This window comes from Platalea leucorodia, assembly GCF_965183815.1.
Source record: "Platalea leucorodia genome assembly, contig: HAP1_HAP1_SCAFFOLD_24, whole genome shotgun sequence".
Taxonomy (NCBI): Eukaryota; Metazoa; Chordata; class Aves; order Pelecaniformes; family Threskiornithidae; genus Platalea; species Platalea leucorodia.
Genome location: NW_028121458.1, coordinates 1,002,703 through 1,027,476, shown reverse-complemented (window position 1 = coordinate 1,027,476; position 24,774 = coordinate 1,002,703). Strand labels below are relative to the sequence as shown.

The 24,774-nt window shown below is 51.9% G+C and overlaps 2 protein-coding genes across 2 annotated transcripts in view; one reads left to right on the top strand and one right to left on the bottom strand.

Annotated features, from left to right (window-relative positions):
• The window catches only part of LOC309603188 (olfactory receptor 14J1-like), a gene marked incomplete at both ends in the record, with an annotated part of 29,228 nt that extends 5,447 nt beyond the window's left edge, over positions 1-23,781 (top strand). The window contains one exon of the mRNA XM_082338096.1: positions 23,116-23,781. Within this exon, the coding sequence (XP_082194222.1) occupies positions 23,116-23,781 (666 nt within the window). The remainder of the gene's footprint in view (positions 1-23,115) is intronic.
• On the bottom strand, positions 10,211-11,176 carry LOC309603151 (olfactory receptor 14A16-like; the record flags this gene model as incomplete). Its single annotated transcript, XM_082338070.1, has 1 exon — positions 10,211-11,176. The coding sequence occupies one exon, from the start codon at positions 11,174-11,176 to the stop codon at positions 10,211-10,213; it is 966 nt and encodes a 321-aa protein (XP_082194196.1).
• Positions 23,782-24,774: the final 993 nt, after the last annotated feature.

Below are 24,774 nucleotides of genomic sequence, written 5' to 3'. Positions count from 1 at the left end.
AGGTGTCGAGGTCCCTCTGGACTGAACCTCCAGCAGTCAAGCACTGAAAGTACATGTGCTGATGTCCATCCTGAGGCACGGTGCCTTTAACAAGACCATAACTTAAGCAGCTGCAGGACACTAATGATGATAAGAAAAGAGTACTAGTGTAATGGAGTTGCTAATCAAGGTAGAAAGCACCGTGATAACCATCTCAGAAACAGCAAAGGTGGGTACAAAGTGAGGAAAGGCAGCGCCAGTGGGGAAATGGTGAAAAGGGGTTGGCTTTTTGCAGGGGAGGGGCTAAGGCTGGTTCAAGAGTAGCACTTGAGAGGTGGGAAATTAATGAAAAGGAAATGAATGGTGAAGCAAAGGAAGTGACCAGGGCTGTTTGGGGATATCTGTCAAGTAGCCCTGCATCTGAGCCACACAGCCTGGAGCAGGACAAGAAAGCGGCAGCTGCTCTGACTGTATTGACATGTGACTTTCTTCCAGGGTCACAGGAAACCTGAGAGCTTTCCTTACCGTCACCACTGCCTTACTGAAGTAGGATTTACCCTTGGTAAGTCCATGCTGACTGCTTTTGGGCACCCTCATCTCTTTTAGGTGCCCAGAGAAGTCACCCAAGAGGACTCTAATTGATGGCAGACTCCTCACCCCAGTGAGCGTGTACAGCCTGGGGTTCCCAGGGTCGCACCTTGGGCCCCTTTCAAAGATGGGTGCAACATTGCCTTGTCCTCACTCACAAGAGACCTCTGCCCATCCCAAGTCAAAAGGGAGATTCAAAAGGAATATCGATCTTCCCCTGTAACTCCATTACCACCATTTTGCCTGTGACACAGTCTGTTCAGTTTCTCTAATCTTTCATATATTTGCACCTGTCCTGATACAATGGCCATTTCTGAAGTCATCTTTGCAGATGCAGACTGCCTCGGCAAAGGCCCTTGCCATTTTTCTCCAGTTTTCTCCTCCCCTTGTTCTTTGTTCATTCAGATACCTCTCACCTCTGCAGCTGCTTTGAGCTTCAGGGAGTAAAAGCTTACTTCTCTTTCAACACTCTAATTGTCTCCTTAGCCAGCTCTTTAATTGTCTTTATGTCTATCTTTTTGTATCCACCTACCTACCCTATGCTGCTGCTTTGAGCTTCAGTGAGTAAATTTGGCCTGTCTTTCAGTAGTCTAATTGTCTCTTTAGCCAACTTTTTAGTTATATCTCTCTTTTTGTATCTACCTATCTAAAATAAAAATAAAAAAAAAAATAAAAAAAAAAATATTTCTCATAAGATTATCCCTTGTAGAAAGGCAACCTCATTAGAGGTAACTTGAATTGAGCATATGGTTACAGAGTGTGTTTTATTGTTTATGAAACATTATCATGCTTTGCTTTTCTTTAATTGCAAATAGGAAAAATTCTTCTGTGCCTGTGTGCAGCCAGTTCTCGAAGGAGAGCAGGTGGGAGATGCTGCAAAGGACCTGTAGCATCCAGCTGCAGACTTCAGGGCAGAAGTCTGATGTAAGGAACAGTGATGTAAATCCCAGGGGGCCAACGTCAGAAATGGTGAGGTTTGGGAGGGAAGGAGCAAGGTTGTCCATACAGTGTCAGACCTCAAGGAACTGATTCTCCTACTAGTCTGTACCTCCTGAGGAGACACTCAGGATCATTATCTCCTGGAGAATGCTGCTATAACCTCTTCTCTAAACTAAAAGGTAATACAGTATTCCTTTTAAAAGAAAAAATAATTCTTATTAGGTGCACTTTGAAATCTTCCTCCTTAACTACACTATGAAACAGCTCCAATTAGAGATACAAGTCTTAAAGACTTGAAGAAAATCACAGGAAGATAAATAGCTCATTAGGGCATTTGGGGCTCATTCCATGAACCTCAGCTACTGAGAGGAGACTGAACAAACTGCTCAAGAAGTCAAAGTCAGAAGCAAACCCCAAAGTACCTTGAAGTATTAATGGGCCCCACTGAGGACCATTACTGACAAAGCCTCCCCAGGGACTCCTTAGAGCAGATAATTGGAGGCCATGATAGCAGGTAGGCAAAGGCTCTGTGCAGGTGCCTGTAACGCTGAGCAAACCCTTTGGCTTGTTTTATGAAGCAGAAAGGCCAAACCCTGACCCCCAGGCCCTGGGAAGGCAGATCCCGAGACCCTCCAATTAAAGTTCCATCTCACCAGCCTTGGTGGCAGAGGCAACTGCTATAGGCAAGATGACAAAGACCCCAGTCCTGTTGGGCCTTTCAGCCTTGCTAGAGCCCTTGGCCATCTCTGCTGCAGGCTGTCCTACACTGTCCCATGCCTGCACCTCTTTCCCTTCAGGCTGCTGACATCCTTCTTGCTTTCCCACCTACCTCTCACCCTGATATTTCTATACCTTCACTGATGGCTCTTTACTCTCACTGGCCATTCCTTGAAACACAAAGCCATGGGCTGATCCAGACTCCCTCTAGGTATCCTCTTGTACCAGAAGGCTACACTTTGAGTGACATTTCTTTTCTCTCACATCCACTCTGAACCTTCCAAGCTGCTCTTTGTGGAGGTTTCCTTCTCTTCCCACTACCAAGCAAAAGCTCCATCATCTCTGGAAACACCCTTCAAGCAGTTACAGGCTACTACTGTAGTGCCCTGAGCCTCCACTTCACCAGGCTAAAGAAGCCCAGGTCCCTCAGCCTCTCCACACAGGCCCCAAACCCCATCCTGCCAGATCTCCTCTAGAACCCCTCCAGGTCCTCCCCATTCCTCCAGACCAGGGAGCCCCACACCCAGACACACTGGTCCAGATGTGGCCACACCAGTGCTGAGACAAGGGGGATGATGATAACTCCCTTCTCTGGGTGCCCATGCTCCAACTAATGCAGCCCTCTATGCGGCTGGCTTTCTTCATGGTGAGCAGGTACCACTGCCTCCTATGGCATTCCTCTTAGTGCCCAGGCCCTTCTTCTCAGGGGCACTCCGGAGCTGTTCAGGTCCCAGCCTGCCCTCATGTTGGGGCTTATTCTGCCCCAAATAAAGCACTTGCAACTTCTCCTTGTAAAACTTCCTGAGGTTTCTGTTGCCATATCCCAGAGTTTCTCAAGGCCCCTCTGGAGTGAAGCTCTGTTGGCACAGCTGTTACTGTGTACGGACAGATGGCCCACCAGCTTAGTGGTGCCTCTGACAAGATAACAGCATGAGGAATTGCAGGACACTACAGCTAATAGAAGGAGGTACTGGTTTAATGGCACTGCTGACCAAGGCAGGAGTTCCCATGATGACAAGCTCAGAATCACCAAATGAGGGTACACAGGAAGCCAAAGTAGGGCCAGGGAGGAAAGGGAAAACAGAGATGTGCTGTTTGCATGGGAGGGTACTGGGATGGTCAAGGGGAAGAAATTGTGAGTGGGAAAAGAGGGGAAAAGGAAAGAAAAGTTGAAGCAAAGGAAATAATCAGGGTCTTTGAGGGGTACCTGCCAAGCAGCCCCGCATCTGAGCAATAGTGCCTGGAGTGGGACAAGAAAGCCACAGATCATCTGACCAAGCCTCTTTCTGGCTGACTTCAGTGGTCACTGGGAACCTGAGTGCTTTCCCTCCCATCATAAAGGAAAGAGCTGTTGTGGATGGAAGCACAGAATCATTCCTGCTGGAAGGGACCTCAAGAGATCTCTAGGCCAACCTCCTGCTCTCAGCAGGGTCAGCGACGGGCTCAGAGCAGGTTGCTCAGGACCTTATTCATTTTGGGCTTGAAAAGCTGCAAGGATGGAGATGACACAAGCTCTCTGGGAAATCTGCTTCAGTGCTTGATTGTCTTGATGGGGAGAAGGATTTTCCTCCCTTGTTTCAGCTGATGCCCAGTGGCCCTCATCCTCCCATCATGCACAACAGTGAAGAGCCTGGCTCCATTTTCTTGCTGGTACCCAAGAAGATGTGGGAAGGCTGTTATTGGGTCTCCCCAAAGCTTTCTCTTCTCTTCTCCTGGCTTTGCACCTTTGCAGCAAAGGCAGACACTGGCATCCTGGGCTGCGTTGGGAAGAGCACTGCCAAAGGGTTGGTGGAGGTGATCCTTCCTCTCTGCTCAGCACTGCTACAATTTGTCTTGCTGACTTCCGTCAGGGTTTTCTACCCTACCACTCACTCACACCCTCCACATCTTCCACGAGTCCTGCCTTGTCTTCTTGTGAAAAACAAGTCCAGGAGAGCATCCCCCCATGTTGGGTCAGGGATCACCTTCCACCTTCCTTCTAAGGAAGGACTTCCAGCAGAGGTCCATGGTCTTCAAAGTCCCCAGTGATTACTAGAGCCTAAAATTGTGTCCCTTCCTCCAGCTGCCTAGAGGACACCTCATCCTCTTCCCAGCCTTCCTCAGGCAGTTCAGGGATCCTGACCAGAAGACCATTGTACATCAAGGCGTTAGCAATCCATGTAATGGTAAATCTGAGGAGACCCAGGCCTGTGCTGTGCTCCACGTTCAGCTTGGCCTTCAGGCCATGTTGTGCTGAGCATATTGCTGGGTTGCAGGATAAACTTGATTGTAATGAGAAGTCTGCAGGAAGCTCCCACCTGGTGCCGGTGATTAGGCCAGCTGCTTGTCCTTCCTTTTATCTAAAACTGCAACAACAAATTCACATGTGAACCCCCTCTTTTGGGGGCATTAGAAATGATTACTTGAATTTTTCCTTTATAAGAAAACACTGAAAGTGATCACAGAAGCAAAATGGGATAACCCTTCTACAGACGGGATCTGCAAGACTTGCTGCACCAGCTGACTGGACAGAAGGAACCTCACTGTGATCGTCCAAGCCACGTGCCTGCTGCTGGCCTTTCAGCTTCTCCAGTAGGCACAACCAAATCATGTGGGCACTGCTGTCCCATCGGGTACTCAGGTGGAAAGGACATGACAACCCCTATCCAAGCCCTCTTCCTGCATGGGCCTACCAGGTACTTAGGGATTCCCACAGTCAACTTGCCAACCACGTGCCTTCTGCTGGTCTGGCAGAGACCCTGGCAGATGTGAGCCTAAAAGCACGTATCCCAGCCATGAGTCAAGGGCTGAGCTATCAGCTACTGCAGAAAGAAGTGACCTCACAGTCCCGTTCCCAGCCATGTTCCTGCTGCTGCCCTACCAACTCCAGAGACAGAAGTGACCTCACAGCCACCTTCAAGGCCTTGTGCCTCCTGCTGGCCCAGGAGATCCTGAGGCACAGCTGACCTCACCATAGCATTCCCACCCACCTCCTCCTTGTGGCCTATGAGCTGATCAGATACAGGTCACTTCACATTCCTCTTCCAGTGCCATGCGACTGTTCTGGGACTTCACGATCCCCCTCCTGCCCCAAGGGACCAAACAGCTTAAGTTAGGGTTAGGAAAGGCTTGAAGGTGAGGGGATTAGAGCATGGGAAATAACGGCTTTGGAGCTTAGGTGTTGAGGTTAGGGTTCAGGGACTACAGCTCACCTTTCATGGCTGGGGATTAGGCAAAGGTTTATAGGGTAGGTTTGGTGTTCTGCTGAGGGTGTCTGGTTAGTGTTGAGGGTACGAGCTACCCTTGTGGATGAGGGTTTTGTTTAGGCCTGGGGTGAGGGCTAGGGTTAAAGCCAACATTTTAAAGCTAGAGGTATGGGCAAGGGATTGGGGTGATCAATAGGGTAAGAATACGGGTAAGGGGTTCTGTGTTTGGACTTTGGTTTCGAGGTAAACTTTGAGGTGAGGGATTGGAGTAGTGGATTCCTTGCAGGGTGAGGGGTAGCATTTAGGGGCAGGCTTAGGACTTAAGGTTGCTGGTTAGAAATAGGGTAAAGGCCTGCCATGAATGTTTTCACAGTCAGTGTTGCAGAGGCATCAACATTACCTGAACTCATCTTACCTCTTCAAAATCTTTCATTTCTTTTGGCCAAGCCCCTCTTCCCTCCCCCAAACCTACCATCTTCCAGTCCCAGCTAGCCCTGACCTCCCCAAAGCTTTCATCTTGTTGGGGACAGTAATGTAAGGGCTTTCAAGACCTCCAAGTGTCTGTCTGCCCACTGCTGGCCAGTCCGAAGTGCCCTCAGAGCCAGCAGCCAAGGGGACACAATGTGCTGCTGTGCTGGAGAGGTCCCTGCTCAGCCACCCCAGCAGTGCTGGCGGCAGGTGATGCCCTCCCCCACCCCCGAGGTACTCTGCCTGCATCCCAGCTCATGCTCCAGAAGGGCTCCCATATCTCCTGGGACGCATTTCCCACACGGGTGCTTCAGCTACCCCAGGGCATCCTGGAGGCAGTGACCACCTCTGTGTGGATAACTGCAGCAAGCCCTCAACGTAGATTTTAGGACAAATTTGAAACCTCCACAGGAAAGAACTCCATGCAATAGCTGAAAAAGTCTTCCTTTCCAGCATTGCTAGTTTTTCTATGAATTTCCATTTTTTTGTCATGGTTTTTTATTAACAGCTCAGAGGGTATGTACTAGCAAGCTGATTATGCTTTCTTTACTATGTTAATATTTTTATGCAGCCACTTAGCACAGTAAATTTTCTTTCCAATATTTCAAATGGAGAAACATTGCTCAGAAGAACTACTGTATTTATACGGGCACATTTTACCTCTTGACTTCTGCCGCTCTCTTTTATCATAGAATCATTTAGGTTGGAAAAGACCTTTAAGATCATCGAGTCCAACTGTAAACCTAACACTACCAAGTCCACCACTAAACCATGTCCCCAGGCACCACATCTACACATCTTTTAAATACCTCCAGGGATGGGAACTCGACCACTTCCCTGGGCAGCCTGTTCCAATGCTTGATAACCCATTCAGTGAAGAAATTGTTCCTAATATCCAGCCTAAACCTCCCCTGGTGCCCTTCTTTGGACACACTCCAGCATCTCAATGTCCTTCTTGTAGTGAGGGGCCCAAAACTGAACACAGTACTCAAGGTGTGGCCTCACCAGTGCCCAGTACAGGGGCACTATCACCTCCCTAGTCCTGCAGGCCACACTATTTCTGATACAAGCCAGGATGCTTCTTGGCCACCTGGGCACCCTGCCGGCTCATGTTCAGTCAATTGTCGACCAACACCCCTAGGTCCTTTTCCCCCAGGCAGCTCTCCAGTAAGTCTTTCCCAAGCCTGCAGTGTTGCCTGGGGTTGTTGTGACCCAAGTGCGGGACCCAGCCTTGTTGAACCTCATACAGCTGGCTTTGGCCCATCGATCCAGCCTGTCCAGGTCCCTCTGTAGGGCCTTCCTATCCTCCAGCAGATCAACACTCCCACCCAACTTGGTGTTGTCGCCAAACTTACTGATGGTGCACTCAATCCCCTCCTCCACATCATTGATAAAGATACTAAACAGGACCAGCCCCAGTACTGAGCCCTGGGGAACACCACTTGTGACCGGGCACCAACTGCATTGAACTCCATTCACCACAACCCGTTGGGTCTGGCCATCCAGCCAGTTTTTCACTTAGCAATTACTATGCCCACCCAAGCCATGAGCAGCCAGTTTCTCCAGGAGAATGCTGTGGGAAATGGTGTCAAAGGCCTTACTAAAGCCCAGGCAGACAACATCCACAGCCTTTCCCTCATTCACCTTGTCATAGAAGGAGATCAGGTTAGTCAAGCAGGACCTGCCTTGCACAAACCCATGCTGACCGGGCCCGATCGCCTGGTTGTCCTGTACGTGCCATGTGATGGCACTCAAGATGATCTGCTCCATAACCTTCCCCAGCACCGAGGTCAGGCTGACAGGCCTGTAGTTTCCCGAGTCCTGCTTCCGGCCTTTCTTCTTGATGGGTGTCACATTTGCTAACCTCCAGTCAACTGGGACCTCCCTGGTTAGCCAGGACTGCTGATAAATGACTGAAAGTGGCTTGGTGAGCCACGCCATTTCTGATACACGCCAGGATGCTACTGGCCTTCTTGGCCACCTGGGCACCTTGCTGGCTCATATTCAGCCAGCTGCCATAGTGTCTCTGTGGCTTCCTGTTGCCACTCCTGGAGTCTGGGAGGCACCTCAGCCCTGCGGTGTATCACCCTATTCTGTACCTGTCTGAGATGCCCCAAGGCATGAGGAATGGACACGGGGACCTCGGTTCAAGGAAGCACATCCCAGTGCTTAGTGTCCAAATTCAGGTGGTTTCCCAGGGAATGTTACTCTCAATGTGAAGTGACCTTGAGACACAGTCTATCCTGCAAGCCTTGGCGGCACCCCTAGAAATAGCTGATGGCATTTGTTCTCACTCGGGTTCATCTCACCACATGCACATAATGTGCATGCTTCTGTCTCATCTCACAGAATTACGAAACAGTTTAAGGTGGAAGGGGCCCTTAGAGATCATCTAGTCTAACTCTTGTGCTGTAGGCATGGACATCTTTCCCTAGGCCCGATAGCTTAAAGCCCCACCTAACCTGACCTTGAACACTTCCAGTGATGGGGCATCCACAACTTCTTGGGGAAACCTGTTCCAGTCTCTCAGCACCCTCAGTGTAAAACACCCCTTCATTATGTCCAACCTAAATCTACACTCCGTTTAAAACCACTGCCTCTTGTCTTGTCACTACAGGCCCTGGCAAAATTCTCTCTCCATCTTTTTTATAAGCCCCCTTTATATATTGAAAGGCTGCAATAAGGTCTCCCCAGAGCCTTCTCTTCTCCAGGCTGAACAACCCCAACTCTTGCAGCGTTTCTTTGTAGCAGAGATGTTCCAGCCCGCAGATCATTTTCAAGGCCCTCCTCTGGAACCACTCTAACAGGCCCATGTCTCTCTTGTGCTGAGGACTGCAGAGCTGCATGCAACACAACCATGCACTTGACCTTGTTGAACTTCATGAAGTTTGCGTGGGCCCACTCCTCAAGCCTATCAAGGTCCCTCTCTGAATTACATCCCTTCCCTCTAGAGAATCAACTGCACCTCTCAGGTTGGTGTCCTCTGCAAACTTGCTGAGGGTGCACTCGATCCCACTATGTCGTTGATGAAGATGTTAAATAGCATTGGTCCCAGTACGGACCCTTGAAGGACACCACTTGTTACTGGTTTCCACTTGGACATCATTGAGTCATTCACTGCAACTCTTTGGACGTGGCCACCCAGCCAATTCCTCATCCATCTAACCCTCCATCCCTAAAACCCATACCTCTCCAGTTTAGTGGCAAGAATGGTAGGGGAGACTGTATGAAAGGCCTTACAGAATTCTTAGCAGATGACATCTGTAGCTCTCCGCTTGCCCACTGATGCAGTTGCTCCATCATAGAAGGACACTAGTTTAGTCAGGCACGATGTGCCCTTGGTGAAACCATGTTGGTTCTCCAATCATCTCTCTGCCTTCCATATGTTTTGACATGGTTCCCAGGAGGTTCTGCTCCACGATCTTACCTCTGTACAATGCAAACATAGACTTCTGACTCAGTCCTGTGGTGTCCCTCGGTGGAGGGACAAACTACCTGTCTGAGCTGGGGTGAGAGGCCAGTGCTGGAAATGGTGGTTATTGTTGGTTGGTCTGTGATGGCTGTCTTGGAGCAGCTTCCCCAGGGTGTCCAGAGAACACGGGCACAGACCAGACCATGCTCTCCTGGTCCTTTGTATCTATTCCAGAAGGCCTCTCTGTGCAAGGACACTGCCACAGGCCCCCACCCTGCACACTCACACACTTTAGCTGTTCACTGGTGTTTTCCTCTCCTGACACTTTCTTGAGCATATTCCTGAGAGCAACTCTGAAAGAAGACCTAAGCTTCAGGCACTGCCCTCAGGAGATGCCCTTGTATGATGGAAATGCTGCTATGGAGGCCAGCTCTGTCACAGAGGCGCCCATTGTGTGTCCCTGCCTGCCATCTCAGGACTGCCACACAGCATTACTGTGACCAAGCTGCCAGAGCAACCCTTCCTTCACCAACAGAGGGGCTCAGAAAGAGAGCCTGGAAGCAAAAAGAGAGCAGCTCTGGAAACACCAAGTGCTGGTGTTCCCTGGCAGGGCTGCTGTAATGGGACTGTTTTCCCCTCCGCTTTGGCGCACAGGCACTGCCACTGCGGCTCCAGAGAGCTCTCAGAGGAAGGATCTTGGACAAACAAATGGCCGCAGGATCCTGTATTATTTTTTAAAGCAGAGAGAACATGACTCTCACTTACACAGTCTCTGGGCAACACTACACAGGTAGATACCAAGTCAGAAGTGGCATAAAGAATGACATTTGTTTGTGTAAAATATTATCACAAGGAAAAGACAGCAAAAAACGCTCCACCACCACAAACTACAGAAGGCAGGCTGGGCCTATGATGAGTTACATTATGAGAGACCTGCATAACAAAATGGACAGTTTATTTCTTCAGAAAAACTCCCAGTCATCAGTTTCCACATTGCATCCTTGAGATCCTGGTTCCTTATGCTGTAGATGAGGGGGTTCACTGCTGGAGGCACCACCGAGTAAAGAATTGCCAGCATCAGATCCAGGGATGGGGAGGACATTGAGGAGGGCTTCAGGTAGGCAAATATGGCGGTGCTGACAAACAGGGAGACCACGGCCAGGTGAGGGAGGCACGTGGAAAAAGCTTTGTGCCGTCCCTGCTCAGAGGGGATCCTCAGCACGGCCCTGAAGATCTCCACATAGGACACCACAAGGAAAACAAAACACCCAAAGACTAAACAGGCACTAACCACAAGAAGCCCCACTTCCCTGAGGTAGGCGTGTGAGCAGGAGAGCTTGAGGATCTGGGGGATTTCACAGAAGAACTGGTGCAGGACATTGCCTTGGCAGAGGGGTAGGGAAAATGTATTGGCAGTGTGCAGCACAGCATTGAGAAACGCACTGCCCCAGGCAGCTGCTGCCATGTGGACACAAGCTCTGCTGCCCAGCAGGGTCCCATAGTGCAGGGGTCTGCAGATGGCCATGTAGCGGTCATAGGCCATGGTGGTTAGAAGATAAAACTCTGCTGAAATGAAAAAGAGAAATCCAAAGACTTGGGCAGCACATCCCGAGTAGGAGATGGCCCTGGTGTCCCACAGGGAATTGGCCATGGACTTGGGGAGAGTGGTAGAGATGGAGACCAGGTCTATGAGGGAGAGGCTGAGGAGGAAGAAGTACATGGGGGTGTGGAGGCGGTGATCACAGGCTACGGCGGTGATGATGAGGCCGTTGCCCAGGAGGGCAGCCAGGTAGATGGCCAGGAAGAGCCAGAAGTGCAAGAGCTGCAGCTCCTGCGTGTCTGCGAATGCCAGGAGGAGGAACTGGGTGATGGAGCTGCCGTTGGACATTTGGTCCCTCTGGGCATGGGGCATTGTTCAAGAGGAAAAGACAGAGAGTAGTTAGGGGATTCTTCTCTGAGCAAAATCAAAGCCATTTATCCTAGACCCTTCTCTGTTACACAAACACAGTTTTCTTTTTCTAGGAGACCTTCCTTCAGCTCTGTGGCTGGACCTCTGGCTGGTGCTGGCCAAGAGTGCTGTGATGAGCAGGGCCGCTGCCTGCTGGCTGGTGAGGAGTCAGGTCTGCTCTGCACCAGTGGGTTCATGGGAACAGTGAGGGCAGGAGCCAGTCCTGGTGTTTGGCTTTGTCCAATGAAACCGCTCCGAATGCAGAACTTGTCAGCACCTGCCCTCTCAGTGCTAAAGAACCAAGATGGCAGAAGGCAGTTTGAGAGGTTTGGGTGTCTTGACAGCTCCCCGTATCTCACCTGGGGATTGTCCTTGGATGTCAGAAACCCTCAGCATTTCTGCAGCACGCAGGGAGAACAGAGGGAGTCCTGCATGGCAAGAAGGTTGCCTGTGGCTTAGTGCAGAGTGAGGGGAGCTGGTCTGTCCCTCCGTGTTTTTCCCAGCTGCCCTGGGCTTGAACCTTTCAGAGACAAAGGGCCATCGCATGCCCATGTTACCCTGAAAAGCCACCAGACACTGCTGAGAGCAGAGGGATCCAGCGCAGACCACAAAAGGTCTCACTCTTTCTATAGGTCTTAGAAGCCCACTTTTAGCCAAGGACACACATGCCTCATTGCACCAACCCAACAGCATTTCCTCAGCTGGAGAGTCTTTGCGTTCTCCATGGGGTTTTCCGATAAAGCAGAGGTGCTGTGGGACAGGTTTGCATCCTGCAGGGCAGCTGACAGCTTGGAAGGCCACTCTGAGGAGACAGCCAAGTGTCCTAATGATGGCATCATTGTAAGGGAAAACCAGCTCATTCCCCAGCCCCACAGACTGCATTGCCACAACCCCACAGGTGAGAGGAAAGCTGGGACACTTGTTCCCATGGACACACTGACACACAAGATCAGCGTGTGCCTCTGCGGCTGAAACTCCCATCCCCCGGGAGCCTGACAGCAAGAACGAAATAAAATAAAAATTACAGAGGCAAGTGGAGAAACGAGGACAAATACAGTGAGGGTCTGGCTGAGAGAGGCAAGGGGAGAGGCAGCCGGGCACTCAGGACAGCGGTACCCTTACTCAGATGGGCCGGGCAGCTGCTCTCAGCCCCTCTGCTCTGCAGAGGGAAATGGGCACATGGCTGAGAGAGGCACCACGGCCCTGCTGGAGCTCTGGCTGCAGAGGAGGTGCTTTACGCCCTGAGGGCAGGGGCTTTGCTGGGTGGCAGATGAGGCAAGGGGGCTTGCTCAGAGGAAGGGGTCTGAATTGGAGGGGGTGCTACAGAGTTTTCTGAATTCTCCCTCCCACAACGTTTTAGCTTTTCATTCCCTCTCATTCCCTGGTCATTCTCCTGCTGCCGGGAGATTTTCCTCCGGGAAGGTGTTGCCCTGTGCCAGGTCTTTCCCTGTCAGGGCTCAGAGACCCCATCCCAGCATTTGTGCACGCACCTTGGCCCTACAGAAACCTGCCTGTCTGCAGGGCTCTCACTGGACGCATGTTCCTGTTTGCAGGTGGAAAAGGACAGGTCAGAACAACCCTGATGGGTCCAGCAAAGGTGATGCTGGTGCTGTCTATAGGCAGAGGAGTGGCTGAAGGCACTTTATCAGGCTTCTGTCAGGCTTACTGATCCATCAAAGTTACAGCTCAGGAGTCTCAGTGACTTGTTCAAGCAAGAGAGCTCCTTTTGCATTTCTCTCCCCATATTCCCCAAGAGTAGGAAACTGAAAACACAGACACAGAAAAGCTCCTTATCTTTACAGTAATCCCTGCCTTGACCTTCCCCTTGAAAAGTGCCCTAGGAAATGTCCTGGGGTCATCTGGAGCTGTGAGCAGCCCTGACCCACGCAGCACCCCCTTGACAGCAGAAGGTCCTTCTCCTGCAGGAGTTGCTTCTTCCACCCACAGCTTCTCCCCGCACTGCCGTTGGGAGCTCCCCAGGCAGGCTGAGGGCTGACACTGGCAGGAGACAAAGTCCCTGCCCCAGCACACAGCCCCCTTGGTTGCAGGGTCCCTGCTCTGAAGGACGGCCCTGGGCACCCCTGGCTGCACACCCACCTTCACACCCTCCAGCCATCCGTGGGTGAATGCAGCCGTCATGCCCTGTCCCTCTGACTGTGCAGCAGGGAAGCCCTGCAACAAAGCACGTCCTTTTTCTCTACACTGGAGAAACTGTGAGAGTCCTCCTGGCAGATCCCATAGGCGGTGGGATGTGCCAGCTTTAGGAGATCATTCCAGGAACCACAGCTGCATTGCCCTGCACCCATAGACTTACTGTGTCAAGGGCTGTGAGCATTTCTCCCACAGTGAACACTCAGCTCTCCTCCCACTCCAGATTGCCTTCTCTCTCTGCCTCGCTCCTCTCCCCTCGGTGCCTGCAGGCAGTGCCCTCAGCCCTGCTGCGCTTTGCAGAGGAGCTGCTCCTGGGCAGAGCTGTCTCTCTGCAGGGCTGCCCACTTGCCAGGAGCTCCCTCCATCCCAGGAGCCCAGCCCAGCTCAGCAGCAGAGGCCCAGCCCAAGGCAGCACTTTCTCTGCCCCTCTGGGCTCCCTCCAGGTGTCCCTGGGGCTCCAGGGGAACCTGCTGTGAAACAGGCTGGAGCAATCACTCATGTTCCCTCCCTCAGCTGGGGAGAGACACTTCTTTCCAGAAGTGTAATTTCACCTCTCAGAGTCAGCGTTATATCTAAATATCACCTTTTTTGGTGTTATTATTAGACAGGATACCCAGGCAGGGACAGGCAGGGATCTCCTTTACCCCTGCTGAGGGAAGGGATTCAGCTGAGTCATCTTATCCATCATTCATTCATGTCCATCCATCATTCAGCTGGAGGCATCTTGTCCCTCATTTCTATTCCTAGCATTTGAAGGAGACTCAGCTCCCTCCCATGCCTGCCACAAACCCACAGGAGGTGGGATTCCTCTTGCCTCTGTTCAGGTGTGCACAAAATAGGCACCTGCATGTGAGCATCTCTTCTCAGCTCCTGTGCTGATCAATGGCGATGGAAGGCAGGAGTGAGGTGTTCAGATGCAAAACCCTGGTGACATCAGAGGTGCCAGAGGTGATGCAAGATAGATGCAGGTAACTGCAAGCTCTGATGCAGCAGTTCATAGAGACAGGGCGACATCTCAGGGATCATCTATGGGCCTGGTGGGAAATTCCTTTGACCAAGTGAAATGACAGCTGGTGCCCAAATACAGACCCAAAGAACCTTTTCCTACTCATGAGCTTCATGGCAGTTTTTAGAGGTATTCCTAGGAAGGATTGCAGTCGTGTACCATAGGGAGAGCTAGGTCTCTCTCTTTTCCATCAGCTGGATTTACTAGATCTCCACTGACTATAATGGCCTTTGTCCCACATTCATCCCCACATTGCCTAACAGAATTCAGGGAATCTACTCACTTTCATGTTCAAATCCAGGCCCGCAGAGCTCCATGAGGTGCCGGGCTGGCAGGGACCACACAGGACCTCCAGGAAAGCAATTCCCATTCAGGGCAGGTGTCACAGCTGCCCCAGACGGCATCGCAGAGAGTGGGATTTGCTGCCTGTGTGCAGTTGACTGATACAATCAGAGGCATCAATCATCAGATGCCATCAGAGAGGCAGGGTCTGTCCCTTCTCTAACCAGCAGCTGCAGGCATTGCACGGACATGAAGCACACCACATGGAGATCTTTACACACTCCCTTGATGATACAATGAATAAAAGGACCAATAATTTTTACAGTGTGCTTGCATACATTTTGTTTTCTAGGAGAACATCCTCCAAGCACAGCAATGGTCCATATCAAAGTGCAATTGACACTCGAAAAGGGATTCAAGGGCACCAGGATGAGCTTTTGGTACTTCAGGAACAGTTAAAGAAGAAACAGAGAGAATGTAGGACCATCAGAGTAGGTGTAGACAGATCTGAGATACTCTATGTCTTTGCCTCCGTTACCACCAGCAAGGTCTCCCAGGCCTTTGTGCTTTGAGGCAGGGCTCTGGAGGAGAACAACCAGCAGTGGCTGGGGATGAAGCCAGGGCTTACTTGAGCAAACTACACCCTTACCAGTGGGTGGGACCATAAGGGCTGCATCCAAGGGTGCTGAGAGAGTGTTTTTCACCAGGAGGCGCCGGTTCATCATAATTCCAGTAAGAAAGGCACTCGGACTCTGTGAGGTATCTTTTAAGATGCTGTTCGTTAGAGCTAACGCAGTAAGGAGAGAATCCTGCAGATAATCTTAGGTAGCTTTAGATGATGGGAACCCCAGGCGGTGTTCTCTGTCCTCTGACCCCCCCACAGCATACCGTGCACACCCCACCCATAGAAGAGATTCCCCTGTTTCGGGAAACATCCATGAGCCTGGAGAATGCATGAACCTCTTGGAGTGAAGTCCCGTTACTGCAGGGGAAGTGGGAAGGTTCTGTGAGACACGTAGGAGTGCAGGGAGAGAGCGGGATGTGCGTGACAAAGAGTGTGTTACAGGCCAGAAGAGGACCTGAAAGAGCAAGGCGTGGTCATGCTAATGTGGAATAGTTCACGTTTTTATTTTAGGGCAGCAGAAGGAGGATGCGCAGTGCAGAGCTGGGATGTGGATCCCAATTGAGGACGCCAGCCAGTCTGGGACTGGGACATCTTAGATGACTGAGGACCATTAGCAGAGCTACTGGGCCCCCAATGTCCTCAGAAACTTGAGGTTTTCCTCGTCTTTCCACTTCTTTAGAGGCCTGCTCATTCTTTCAGGAACTTGGCACCCAAGGGCTCATTAACATGCAAAACACGCTAACAAGCCAAGTGTTGGTGCATTATTTTCCTTAAGTCCTCAAGTCTTCTGTGACTAATTTGAGATATTTCAGGAGTGTGGACAAGCAGAGAAGGCTTCCAGTAATAAATAACAATAAATTGGGATTTCTTCTTTTTCCAGTTTTCTTTCTTTCTCTGGTCACAGACCAAGCAATACCAGCTTTCCCCAATTTGTACTGACCCATAGCACCTCCTGATGAAGCCTGACTATGTAGGAAAGGTAAGATCATTTCTGTCAGACACCATGCAGGCCATCTTTGCCCCGTGTCCCGTCATCATTGTCAGTCCCCCTCACCCCCGCCTCCACCGGCCATTTCTCTCAGTGGCCACCTGGGATTTGCATCATGATTTCTCAAATCTTAGCTTTTTCCACTAAAGTCTGTAGCTGAACAATTCAGCTCATTTGCATTGATTCCCACCTGCTCTGTCCACCCATGCAGACCATAATAGCCTACCATTGAATATTGTGGGGGAGGATGCTGAAAGCCTTGCTGACCTCCAGGTAGAAGACAATCACTGCTCTCCCTTGTCCAGAAATCCTGTCCTTTCATCAGAAAAAGTAAAAAGGATGGGCAGGCAGAAGCTACCCTGGTGTCCTGGTTTCAGCTGGCATAGAGTTAATTTTCTTCTTAGTAGCTGGTAGAGTGCTGTGGTTTGGGTTTAGGATGAGAACAATGTCGATAACACACTGATGTTTTGGTTCTTGCTAAGTAGTGCTTACACTGCTCAAGGACTTCTCAGCTTCCCCTGCTCTGCCAGGTGCACCAGAAGCTGGGAGGGGGCACAGCCAGGGGGGCTGACCCAGGCTGGCCAAAGGGCTATTCCACACCATATGACGTCATGCTCAGTATATAAGCTGGGGGAAGAAGAAGGAAGGGGGGGACGTTCGGAGTGATGGCGTTTGTCTTCCCAAGTAACCGTTATGCGTGATGGAACCCTGCTTTCCTGGGGATGGCTGAACTCCTGCCTGCCAATGGGAAGGAGTGAATGAATTCCTTGCTTTGCTTTGTTTGTGTGCGCAACTTTTGCTTTACCTATTTAACTGTTCTATTTTATTTCACTTCAGTTACTAAACTGTTCTTATGTCAACCCCTGAGTTTTCTCCCTTTTACCCTTCCAATTCTCTCCCCCATCCCACTGGTGGGGGGGAGTGAGCAAGTGGCTGCCTGGTGCTTAGTTGCTGGCTGGGGGTAAACCATGACACCTGGGTAAATCCAGTCACCTTCCTTTCAGACACCCAGAAAGGGGATCCGAGTGGACACGCTCTGGGGCACAGCCTTCTGTTACCCTGCTCATCCTTTCGGCATTTTTGCAAGGTGCATACAATGTTTAGGTGCTGCCAGTCATCAGGGAGTCCCCCCAGTCTCCATGCCCTTTCAAAGATGATGGAGAGTGGCTTCACAGTGACATTGACCTGCTCACTCAGCTCCCTGGGATGCCGCCCCTCCTGTCCCGTAGACTGGTAAGGACTGCGTTTGCTCAAGCGACCCCTGACTTGATCCACATCCGCTGCTGGTTGTTTCCTTCTAGAGTCCTGCCTCACGGCGCAAAGGCCTGAGAGACCTTGCTGGGGAAGACTAAGGCAAGGGGGATAGACTATCTCAGATCTATCTACACCTGCTTTTATTAAACTCTGCAGTGGCCACACACGATCTTTGTTTTTTTCTTTAACTGTTCTAGAAATAGGAACAGATCCTCTTGATGCCCTTGAATCTCTTGCAAGGGTCACACTAGGAAGCTTTGGCTTCTCTAAAGCAATCCCTGTTTCTAAATTCCTCCCTGAGTCCCTGCATCCACCTCCTGAATGCTTCTTTTTTTCTGTGGAGCTTCTTCATGAGTTCACTCTTTAGCCAAGCTGCTCTCCTGAAATGGCTGGTTCTTTTCCTGCTTATCCGTCTAGACAATACTTGTACTTGGAAGATGCTTTTCTGAAAGACCAGTTCTACTGAGCTCTGCTGCCCTTGAGGGCTGCTGCCCATGGGGCTACCACTAAAAGTCCCCTGAAGAGGCTAAAACCTCCTCCCACTATTTCATGGTCACTACAGCCAAGGCTGACACTGGTTTTCAGATCCCTGACCAGCACTCCTTCCTTTGCAAGGACCAGATTCAGGTGAGCATCGCCTTTGTTGGCCTAGCACCTGTGCAAAGAAGTTGTCCCAAGAGACCCCAGACACGTGCTGGGCAGTATGCATCCTGCTGTGCTGCCCTTCCAGTGAGTGTCAGGGTCCTTGAAGTCCCCAATAAGACCTGGGGTCACTGGTCTGGTGATTTTCTTGGGTTGCTTAAATAAGCCTTTCTCCACTTCCATACCCCGATTCCGGGTTCTTTGTCTCCCACCAGGATGTCACGCTAACAGGCCTCTCCTCTGACCCTCACCCGCAAGGGCTCACCCAACCTGTTGCACATCCCATAGAGGAGCTCCATACATACGATAAGCTCGTGCAGATGGAGGGCATCTCTGTCCTCATCTTCCTGGCCCATCTCTCCTGAAAAGCCCCTATGCACCATTGCGGCACCACTAGCAGCGTGAGCTGTCCCACCACACCTCGTCACTTATTCCATCAATACCCAAAGTCTGCAGTGGCACATGGGACGCCAGCTCCTCCTGTCTGTGCCCCAGGCTGTGGGCATTGACGCACGTTTGGGCTGCAGCACCTCAGCTGTAGCACTGGGGCCAAGCTCAGACTTGTCACAGGCAAACCCAGTACCAAGTGCCCAAGACCCAATGTGTGCAAATGCTGTGCTTGAGACCAGAAGCGTGCTGGAGGGGATGGCAGATGGCAAGGTGAAGGCACAGAACAAGGAAACGCTTCTCTCCCAAAGGCCAGAGAAAAGTCGGGCTGGGCTCTGCTGTCCTGGCAGAAGAGGGCTTTTCTGTTTGTGGTGTCTCTGCAGCCCCTGGAGGGCCTGTGGTGGAGCTTAAGCCGATCTGAAGGAAGGACAGATGCTGCTGAAAATGTCTTTGGGTGTGGACATCCTGTGATCCAAGAACACTGTGAAGATCCTTAGACAGTTCCTTGGTTGTTTCATCAAGTGGGTGAATAAAGGAGGGCTTTAAGGAGAAGCAGCAGAATTTGGGAGTAGGCAAATGCGTGGAGATCCCGGTGTGATGTGCTTCCTGTTCATGAACCGCCCTGCACTGACTGGCTGGAGGTGGGTCAGACCCTGCCTCATTGCAGTGGTGGGATTCAGTCTCTGGCCAACAGAAACTGATTCTGTCAGACATGCATCTGGAGTGTCTGTCTCGCACCCACTCTGAAGGCGGGTGCCTTTCCCATAGGTCCTGTGCTGTCCCCGCCAGCCACATGCAGTTGTGCTGGAGAGCCCTGGCATCTCGCATAGCACTACAGGCCTGTGTTTGGCCATTGAGGCACTGCCTTGAATTAGGTTAGGCAATGTAGGGATGTCCATGAGACATCTGCCATTACAGTCAATGGCACTCTAGTGTACACAGCTGAGGCAGAAGATGGCTGATGGCTATGGCAACAACTACATCTGGTCCCCTGACTACCTCAATAGGCTGCCCTGGACCTAAGGAGTAGGGAAAAGTGCAGTTGTCCTAAATGTGGGCATCTGTTGTTGGCCAAAGGAATTCCCCACTGAGCTCAAAGACGATGCTTCCAGGTACTGCCCTGTCTCTGTGAACTGCTCCATAAGAGCTTGCAGTTAACTGCGCGTATCTTGGACCACCTCTGACACCTCAGATGTCACCAGGTGTTTGAGTCTGAACAGCTCACTGCTGGCCTCCATCTCCAGTAATTACCATGGGAGCTGAGACAAGCAGCAGCCAGGCAGCAGGTGCCTGTTTTGTGCCCCCTGAACTGAGACAAGAGGAATCCCACCTCCTGGGGGTTTGTGGCAGGCATGGGTGAGAGCTGAGTCCCCTTCCAGCCCCAGGACTACAGACCCAGGATGAGATGCCTCCATTGACTCACCTGACTCCCTTCCCTCAGCAGGGGTAAAGGAGCCCCCTCCCTGTCCCTGCCTGGGTGTCCTGTCTAATGCTGAGACAAGGAAAGGTGATTCTTATGCCCAACTCTTTCTTTATGAGGAGAAATGACTGCTGGAAAGAAGTGTCTCTCCCCAGCCGAGGGATGGAACATCAGTGGTTGCTCCAGCCTGTTTCACAGCAGGTTCCCCTGGAGCCCCAGGGACACCTGGAGGGAGCCCAGAGGGGCAGAGAAAGTGCTGCCTTGGGCTGGGCCTCTGCTGCTGAGCTGGGCTGGGCTCCTGGGATGGAGGGAGCTCCTGGCAAGCGGGCAGCCCTGCAGAGAGACAGCTCTGCCCAGGAGCAGCTCCTCTGCAAAGCGCAGCAGGGCTGAGGGCACTGCCTGCAGGCACTGAGGACAGAGAAGAGGAGTGAAAGAGGTTAAAGGCAGTCTGGGGTGAGAGGACAAGTGAGAGCTCACTAAGGGAGAAATCTTCACAGCCCTTGACATGGTAAGTCTTAGGCTGCAGGGCAATGCAGATGAGTTCCTGGAAGTGTCTCCTAGATCTGGCACATGCCACAGCTGACAGGACCTGTCGGGGTGGCTCTCCTGGCTTTTCTGGTGTGGAGGAGGATGGGGTGCTCCAGAGCAGGGATTGCCTGCTGCACCATCAGAGGGACAGGGCATGATGGCTCTCTCCTCCCAGGGATGGCTGCAGGGGTGCCAAGCTGGGTGTGCATGCAGGGGTGTCCTGGGCTCCGAGCAGGGTCCCTGCACGCCAGGGGGTTGTGTGCCATGACAAGGACTCTGCTGCCTGCCAGGGTCAGCACTCAGCCTGCCTGGGCATCTCCCCATGGTGCTGTGGGGAGAAGCTCTGGGTGGAAGGAGTGACCCCTGGCAGGACAGAGCAGGGTCCTTCTGCTCTCAAGAGGGTGCTGCGTGGCTCAGCGGCTCCTCACAGCTCCAGATCACCCCCAGGGCATTTCCAAGGGGATGTTTCAAGAGAAAGGTGCAGGCAGGGGCTACCTGGAAAGGAAGGTGCTTCCCTTAGTCTTCAATTTCATGCTGTGGGGGTGTACAGGGAAAAGGAGCTGCCACTTTTGAGAAGCAGCTGGGATTCTTGACCCGTTACATGGCATGATCAGAAGGTCTGCTAGGAACCTCATAAACTGCCTTCACCTACCCCTCAGCCTACAGGCAGCACCACCATCACCTTTGCTGGCAGCATCACGGTTTGTCTGACCTGCTCTTTATCACCTGCAAGCAGGGAGATGTGCCTAGACAGTGCCCTCCCACGAGGAGTTTTGTGTGAGGCAGAACCGAGCACACGAATGGTGGGATGGGGTCTCTCAGAATTTGCTGTGAGGAAAACAATGTGCGGCAGGGAAGCAGGTGGAAAAGGTCCGGGAAGCAGAGGGGTGGGCAGGGAAGAAGACCAAACTAAAAATGGCAATTTCAGGGGAAGGAGAATTGGGAAAACTCCCTGTCACCCCTTCCAGCACAGACACCTTCCTCTGAGCAAGCCCCCTTGCATCCTCTCTGACCCAGCAAAGTCTCTGCCCTCGTGGCCGTGGGGCACAAGGCATCGGCCACCCCCTCTGCAGCCAGAGCTCCAGCAGAGGAGAGGTGCCTCTCTCCAGCCACGCACCCATTTCCCTCTGCAGAGCACAGGGGCTGAGTCTCGCTGCCTTGCACATTGCTGTCTGGGAGGCTGCGTGCATGGCTGGTTAAGGTGATGACTTTCTCAAGTGCCTTTGTCTCTCTTCTCGCCTCTCTTGGCAGAAGGATTGCAGAGCTGCTCCTTCATTTCCCACTTGCACCTGTGCTGCTCCTGCTCCCACTCTTGGGCTCTGTGGGGTTGGGGGAGTCTCCAACACGACCCTTCAAGCCTTGCTAGGCAGGGGTCTGCATGGGAGTGAGATGCCCCAGCTCCCTTCTATCCTGTGGGGCTCCAGGAAAGGTGGGCTGTGGGCTTGGGAATCGAATGGCTCTCCCCAAAGGAGATCCTCTCTGTAGGACACCTGACCATTTGCCTGCAGTGTCCTGCCAGCTGTGAGCTTGCCACCAGACGCAGCTGTCTCAGCATCTTTGTGATATCTTTGTGTTACCCCTAAAGAAGCCCCAGAGGTGCTAAGACTATGGAAATGGTGTTGAGCAGCTCTGTGTGGGCAGCTGAAAGATGCCCAGTGTGTCCTTGCCTAGAAGGGGAGTGTGGAGGCCACCCTCAGGAAAAGAGGGAGAAGTTTAGAGATCTGAGCTTTGAGTCCGGACTCCTCTACTCTCAGGAGGGTGCGGTTTCTTTTAAGGGGAACAGATGACTATGATCATCCTCCAACTCAAGCACATGCGAGCGCAGGGCAGCTGGGAACAAGACTGATAGACAGACCAGCTCCCCTCAGCCTGCACTAAGTGTCAGGGAATGCTTCTGCCATTCAGGTCTCACGATAAATATGCTGAGGATTTCTGCCTTTGAGGAAGACTCCCCAGGTAGGACAGGAGTATGTAAAAGAAAAGAAACAAAGTGAAAACCTTGTAAGCAGCTCCCACTCATCTGAATTGGGAGAGAAGATGGTGAAACACCCTTATGCATGAGAGTGGATTTCATCTGATGGAAACTGTGAATATCGGAGCTGGTCACCCCCATAGGCCCGTACCCACCACTGTAGAGCAGGACCAACTCTTTGGGAGCCCATGGGCAAAGCCTCTGCTCCTCATGGCCCACCTGGGGGTTTGTGAGAGAAATGAATATTTTAGTTTTCTTCCTTGAAAAGTCTCTCCTAAATTCTCACTGTCTTGTCCTTCTTCAACAGTCCCCCATGCCCAGAGGCAGCAGATGTCCAACAGCAGCTCCATGACTGAGTTCCTCCTCCTGGCATTCGCAGACACGCAGGAACTGCGGTTCTTGCACTTCTGGCTCTTCCTGGCCATCTACCTGGCTGCCCTCCTGGGCAACGGACTCATCATCACTGCCGTAGCCTGTGACCACTGCCTCCACACCCCCATGTACTTCTTCCTCCTCAACCTCTCCCTCCTCGACCTGGGCTTCATGTCTACTACCGTCCCCAAATCCATGGCTAATTCCCTGTGGAACACCAGGGCCATCTCTTATGCAGGGTGCATTGCACAGGTCTTTCTGTTTGTTGCCTTCATCGTGGCAGAGTTTTCTCTTCTCAGTGTCATGGCCTATGACCGCTATGTGGCCATGTGCAAACCCCTGCACTACGGGACCCTCCTGGGCAGCAGAGCTTGTGTCCACATGGCAGCAGCTGCCTGGGGCACTGGGTTTCTCAATGCTCTGCTGCACACTGCCAATACATTTTCCCTACCCCTCTGCCGAGGCAATGTCCTGGACCAGTTCTTCTGTGAAATCCCCCAGATCCTCAAGCTCTCCTGCTCACATGCCTACCTCAGGGAAGTGGGGCTTCTTGTGTTTTGTGTCTGTTTGGCATTTGGGTGTTTTGTTTTCATTCTTTTCTCCTATGTGCAGATCTTCAGGGCTGTGCTGAGGATCCCCTCTGAGCAGGGACGGCACAAAGCCTTTTCCACGTGCCTCCCTCACCTGGCCGTGGTCTCCCTGTTTATCATCACTGCCGTGTTTGCCTACCTGAAGCCCCCCTCCATCTCCTCCCCATCCCTGGATCTGTTGATGGCAGTCCTGTACTCGGTGGTGCCTCCAGCAGTGAACCCCCTCATCTACAGCCTGAGGAACCAGGAGCTCAAGGAGTCCATTAGGAAAGTGATTTCATGGCTATTTCTCAATAGTGAGAAACTTCCCAACACTCCCCACACATGAATCCCAGGCTGTCTTGTTCCAGGCCTGTACTTTGTGGTGTTGTTTTTTTTTAATTATCATGGTCAAGATTAGCATAATCTTGTCAGAGCTGACTCTCTCATATGTAATAAAATTGTAATAAAATCTGTAATAAAATCGGATCTCCCTGGTCCACTGCCTGAAGGCTGGGCTCTTCTTCCAAAGCTGGCGAATGGTACCTGAGGTACATACCCAAGGCTGTCCCACACATGAACTGGTCGATGATGTCTTTAAAGAGGGGAGTCTGGACCTGAGTGCAGTAACAGTGACACTGGCTCAAGGTGCAGAGCCAGAAGTTCTTGCTGTCCTGGTGCTCCACCAGGCCTGGAAGATGGCTGAAGAAGGACTGGTGCCTCACACTCTCTTAGTGCTGTCGTCTCACCTGAAGAGTGGCATGGAGAGGGAGGCTGGGACCCTGTGTCAGGGCTTGCACTGAAGGAAACATGACCCAGAAGCCCTGTCGGGTCACTGCAGTCCCTGTGCCCAGCACATGCCCATCAGGCAGCCTCCCCTACCCTCTGCGTTGGCACACACCCCCAAAGCACCCCCAGTCCTGGACTTTTGTACCTCTCCTTTCCAGACCTCGCCATTCACCGTGGTCCAGGTTTGGGCTCATATTTGAAATCCAACTACCTGGGGGAACCACCAAGCCCTTCCCAGGCTCACACATGCCCAGAGCCTGGCAGACGCCAGAGCAGAGCTGTCTGTGAACCTCTGTGTGGGACACAGTCGAGTCTGGGTAGGGGCTGGGTGCTGGGGAGGGCTGCCAAAGCAGGAGGGGGGCAGGGAGATGGGGCATTGAGGTCTGTTGTGCAGACCACGCCAGGGAAATGCTTCCCCACCCTGAATGCACCTTGCCCTGTGTGGTGCCTGCACAGTTGGGCTGTGCGGCTGCACGTGGGGCAGTGGGGCTGGTGCAAGGATGGGAATGCGAACAGGAGACATGATGCTCCTTGAAGCTCCTGCACTGCTAGG